At 39.1% G+C, this 5,707-nt stretch overlaps 1 protein-coding gene across 1 annotated transcript in view; it reads right to left on the bottom strand.

Annotated features, from left to right (window-relative positions):
- Positions 1 to 1,594: 1,594 nt before the first annotated feature.
- The window catches only part of mtbp (MDM2 binding protein), a 40,919-nt gene continuing 36,806 nt past the window's right edge, over positions 1,595 to 5,707 (bottom strand). Inside the window, exons 21-23 of the mRNA XM_008297422.1 lie at positions 4,471 to 4,584; positions 2,283 to 2,348; positions 1,595 to 2,201 (exon numbers count right to left, since the gene is read on the bottom strand). Of these exons, the coding sequence (XP_008295644.1) occupies positions 2,163 to 2,201; positions 2,283 to 2,348; positions 4,471 to 4,584 (219 nt within the window). The 3' untranslated portion in view covers positions 1,595 to 2,162. The remainder of the gene's footprint in view (positions 2,202 to 2,282; positions 2,349 to 4,470; positions 4,585 to 5,707) is intronic.

The raw sequence follows: 5,707 nt of genomic DNA, 5'->3' as shown, positions 1-5,707 counted from the left end.
TTTTAATTTGTGTATTTTTAGTGAAGGTCAGGTGAACATGCAAAAATATAACATTTGTCTGCACATACCAAGTACTAAATTGCATAGCACTGGCATAAATTAGTACAAATTGCACAACCAGTGGTGAAGCCCATTACAGTGGTATGCACATACCTGTGGAGCTGCAGTTAAGCCCAGAAACTACTATTTTACTGAAAGAATTTTTTTGCAGAATCACTGTTGAGCCATTTTTTCGATCGATTCATTTTAACAGCACGACACATTCAACGACAAGAAAATGTTCACACTGATTCTGTTGCAATTCAAAGATTTTGTATCGTTGTCCCCAAAAAGCGAATCAACAATATATTTTTTTAAAATGCAGTTAAATAGAGAAACTGTTACATTTCTTTACTGGTTACAGCGTGTGTACAGCTGTGGATTTAGTTGAAGCTTCTTTTGCAAAGAGGAAACTTACCTTGTAGCTCTTTGGAAACAAGTGGTACAAACTGGTGAACAATGGAAGACCAGCTCAGAACCTGCAGCCAAAAGAAAAGAAACAGAAAGACAGTGTGAAGCCTCAGTGTCCTGAGCAGAACAAGGACACTTTTGGTAAAAGTGTCTTACATGTCCTTATCTTATGTCATTTCAACTGTAACGAACTCTGGATTTGTATCAAAAATTGCAAAAAAAAAACATAACGTTAGCTGGTATTTAATCAGTTGAGGGCTAAACAAAAACACTTATTATTCTGTTTGAGCGCTCATGTGCTTCTACATGACCAAACAAATGACTATTTGTCTGACAGTAATGTAATAACATTGTACCAAGCATCAAAACACAAGGATTTGTCTCAATATTGCTTAAATGTCAAATGATTTCAAACAGTATCACTTAACAGTAATCACATTATTTCTAACAGTATTTGCTCTTACGCAAAAATTTAAATCTGACAGTTTAGATTTAGTATTTAAAGAATTCAAGCCCCACAGTAGGAACTTGATGCAACAAGTCAGAACAACTTTAATTACTCAGAATCAAACCTCACTTTTTCAGTACTTTAGTTGTTGAGGAGACACAATCCTCGTCAGCGTGGAGGACATTTCTGGAGACTAGTTCAGTCAGTCTTCTCTTTTACGTCGGCCTTTGTTGGAGGAGTTGTATTCCTCTGAATGTCTCTTTAAAATACCTCTAACGTGTTCTCTTGGATTCTCATCAGGCGACAGATTCGACCAGGTCAAAGGCAATTTGTTGCGAAGTTCACAAAGAAGCTGATTATTTTTCGTTAACTTGGCGATGAACAAAGGCTTTTTGTTTCCAGAAACCTGTGCTGAGCTGCTGCTTTTAAAAAGAAGTCACAGTGTTGGACACAATCATTGCATTTTGTCGCGGAGATGAATGATGAATGTTAGTTTTTTTTTCTGTACTGAGAACAAACAGGAGCAATCTGATTGTCAGTTATCATCAGTGCTGCATAATGTGCTGCGGCGCTCGTGGCTTTTTGTCACTGTCTGAACAGCAGCTACCTTCCAGACGGGGCCATTAGCTGTCAGAAGTGATAATAAATTACATATTTCCTCGACACAACACACACTGTGCACACACCCACGGATCATTTCCATTCAGATGCTCTGTCTTCGCTTCAGAAACCTGCTCAGGTGGAGGTTCGCTGTGCAGAACATGAGATCAAATACATTTATTGTGTTGAAAACAGATAAAATATGTACATTTCAAACAAAACATAAAACTATTATTGTGCTCTGAAACAAAGGCGGATAAAAGATTTAAAATCATGTTTGAAAACCGCAACAAAGAAAAGACGACTAAAGCCAGCATGGAAGCCTCTGTGGCCTCTGCAGAGTGAACTGTGTCGGTTTGTCTGTTTTCCTGTTTCAGACTCTGCACTGGGAGTTTATCAGGCTGGATGAACACACAAACAAAAGCTTAACATGGTAAAATGCTATATGATCTCCTCAAAAGTGAAGAAAACAAAATTCAATAAAGGATTAAGTTAATTAAAACAGGCTTAGTGTAACAGTTTAAGACCAATCAGAAAGGCTTAAAACATCAAACATTCATGAATGTAGTAAAATGTGACAGAAGATGCACTTTTTTGATGCAAAATCCTCTTTAAAAAAAACAAAGAAGCTTTTTTTCCCCCCACTGATTCTTCATTATCTCGTTCACTTCTTCGAGGTCTTCTCCAGCACCCAGTCAACGACCTGCAGCAGACAAAAGAGACGTCAAGTGTGAATTCGAAAAAGTAAATCAAGCGACGAAGCTCAGACGTCTGGTATTATCACCTGTTTAACGTTGCTGCCGGCTGCCTTCTTCATCTCATCATGCAAACCTCGAGACGTCTTCAGATCCTAAGATCAGACCACAAAGATCATATTGACTCACTGAGCTGCAGTCACATCACACAGATCAGCGGCTTCCAGGTACAACAGCAGAGACGAGGTAAAATGAGGTTTTACTAGCAAGTAGTGCTGGAAGTAAGTTACTCAATTACCGTTTTGACACACTTTTCATTTTTTTATAACAATATACTTCTAATTCACTGCATTTCACAGGGAAATATTGTATGTTTTAGTCCACTACAGCTACAAGAACCTAACTTTTTAGACAAAATCCATCATGTAGTAGCAGTTTGTCCATCATCCAACCCAAACAAATGTGACCCATCTGCACGCAATCAGTCGCATTGCGCCTCGGGCTATATTCAGCCCCAATTACGTTAACACATGACAAAATATTGATTTCGGGTTTATTGCTTTGATCACGTAGGTAACATATAATACACCTATATCGCTGTCAAATGCCATCAGCATGCATGAACAGTAACACCAGAAAGAAGCCGTGGACTGTGTCATTGCCAGCCAATCCTGTCCCGTGATTCGCATCATGTGGTAGCAACACGCCGCTTTTGTTTACGCATAATAACCCAAGGTGCAATGCAACTGATTTCCTGCAGACGAGTCACAAATATGAAATCAACAACCACCAATACTTTTGAAGGATGGACTGCATGTAGACAGAATAAGTTGATTATTCATACAGACGTCTGTGTGTTTCGGTTTAATTAAATCTTGGCAAGTAAACCACAGCACTGATGCTTCCAGCTGCCTGCTGGTTGAATATAAACTCGAGTTCCCCACAGCGCAACAAAACAAAAAGAATGCTATCCAAAGAAAATAATACTGTAATAATACTCACAGTTTGACAGAAGGTTATTCATATCCATGCCATGTTTTGGTTTATAGTTTGTTTGACCAGTAGGTTTCTTTTGGGTAGAAATGACGTAAACAAGTGACAAAAAAAATGGGAAGACGTTGAGCTAGAGATGCTAATGATGAATTTGGACTATTTCTATTCTTCATATTTCATAAAATTGTATTTAAAATGTCCACACCTATACAACTTGTCGAACTTTGTGGAAAATGCAAATTCTATACCGCTCCAAACGGTCCTGGTCATGTCTGCCATGTTCTAGAGCCTTTTAATACACTATAAACTGAGAACAGCTCACTCACAAGTTCTCCAGTCAGCTACTAGATAATTACATGTCATGGCTGAAACCAAACAGCTTAGTGAGCTGTAGTTAGAGTCCATCACTGACAAAGTTTCACATTGTGGCTGCTCACAAAACGTGAAAAGGCTCCAATACAGTCATACCCAAGTGTTTTCAAGTATCATCGAAAAGCACAAGGAGTTCCACGCTGCGGAAACTCTCTAAAGATGTGGAAGAAAGCCAAAAGTAAGCCCTGAACAGACAAGAACAAGAAGAATCCACGGATCAGCACCAAGAACATCCTGATGAATCTGAGCACTTCTGGTACCAACGTCTTCAGACAGACGCAGACATTTTTAACTGGACAAAAGGAAGCTTTTGGTCTTCAGTTCTGTGGCTGGATGAGATAAAAATGGATGTGTCTGACGTGGATTTAGTTCAGCGAAAGAAAGAAGAAAGACTAAACTCAAGAATATCATCTTCACGGTCAAACATGGTGGGAATGTGAAAATGTTTTTCAGCATCTTATGTCACTTATTTATGTCATTTCCAGCCAAAAACAAACATATTTATCCAATAAAAACTCACTGTAAAGCACAATCTGGCACGTGTATGTATAATTCTGGCCTTAACTGCATAAAAAGTACGATTTCTGCATGACTTTCACGTAAGTAAAGCGACTTTACTCTTCCTCCACGACTGCAGGTAAATTGGGGCAGTTTTGTCTCCGCTTTTATACTCCATCAAACAAAAACACCTCATTAAGAGTCACAAGAGGGCACAAAAGAAATAACACGAAAATGTGTGTATTGGCAATAACAGAAGAATGCTGTTTTCAAATGGCTCCTATTATTGTGATAATTTGGAACAATGATGCATAACAAAACACGACACCCGTCCTGGTTGCAGCGGCACACAAATAAAGCAACCGTCAGACAAAAGGACAACACCGACTCTGTGAGGGCAGTAAAAAGACAAACCTTGAGATAGAATTTGGAGATATCAAACAGTCTTTTGCTGCAGGCCTCAAAGCACCGATGCTCGGCGCTGATCCCATGGTGTTTGAGTGTTTTAGCTACTACCTCCTGCAGCATCTGAGGACACAAAAGACACGCACACACACTTTGTATTAACACAACTGTGAGAACATTAAATCTAGTTCTGTTTATTCCCCAACCATCTAATGCGATCCTGGTTCAGAGGAACTAATTTTAGCACAGCTCCCTGTTTAAAAGGAAGGGATGTCAAAATGTCTTGACTTTGGGGGACGTCCTTGACGGAAGCGCTGCCTTTACATTTCAGCCTGAACACGCAGGTACCAAATATTTCACCGGTGGAGTCGACAGGGAAAACATATTCTTGAAACAAATAGATCCGCCTTTAATCTTGTCACGGCGGCTGTTCTGAGGAAACACCATAAATTATTGTGAGGAATCATCGGTGCCATTCAGTCTCATGAGGAGTAGAAAGGCAGCTTTTAATCTCTGTCCTGAATAAACTGTTATCATTACTTCTGAATAGGACCAACTGTTCTTTCCTATACTTTGGGTTTGGATGATAAGCGTGTTTGCATAGCAATCAGAAATCAGAACAAGTCAAGGTTGTTTGGCTGTACGTGGGACGGACGGTGCTTTGTGCGTTCGTGTGTCCACTCATGTGGCCACAAACTGCACAGCAAAGTAAAATATGACAGAGAATAATGTGTGCGTCCGTGGAGGTGACATGACAGCAGTACGGATGGTAATGAGTCTCTGCCACAACGTTGTAAAGCAGCAAACACATTGATCACTAGCAAAATGTAAAACATTTATCTCGGCTGTTCTCATCTGCAGTCAGAGATTCTGTGTGAACGTGGTGGGATGAGACGCATCAAACACATCATGTCCCGCATTCTAGTGATTTTTTTTTTATGTACAATTTGTTCCTCTTATGCATCAATTTATGGAAGAAATGTCTTTATTTATGTAAAGGAAAACACAAAATTCAGGCAGCAGGTGACAATTGAAAACATAATGGAATATAAAGCAGTAAGACTCTCAGGTATTCTGCACTGAATTCAAATTATTTTTCTCCTGTACATCAATTTTTTTCATCTAGTATAGTCCCAACTGAGTCAACACACAAACATAAGCATGATTTATTCTTCTGTAGTCTTGTGTCTTTTGTTTGGGAAAAATGTGTATCTGACATTCTTTTTCACATAATGATAAATAAGTT

This window comes from Stegastes partitus, unplaced genomic scaffold (assembly GCF_000690725.1).
Source record: "Stegastes partitus isolate 25-593 unplaced genomic scaffold, Stegastes_partitus-1.0.2 Scaffold1217, whole genome shotgun sequence".
NCBI lineage: Eukaryota > Metazoa > Chordata > Actinopteri > Pomacentridae > Stegastes > Stegastes partitus.
Note: the sequence above shows the minus strand (reverse complement) of the source record. Positions and strands in the feature narration are given on the sequence as shown.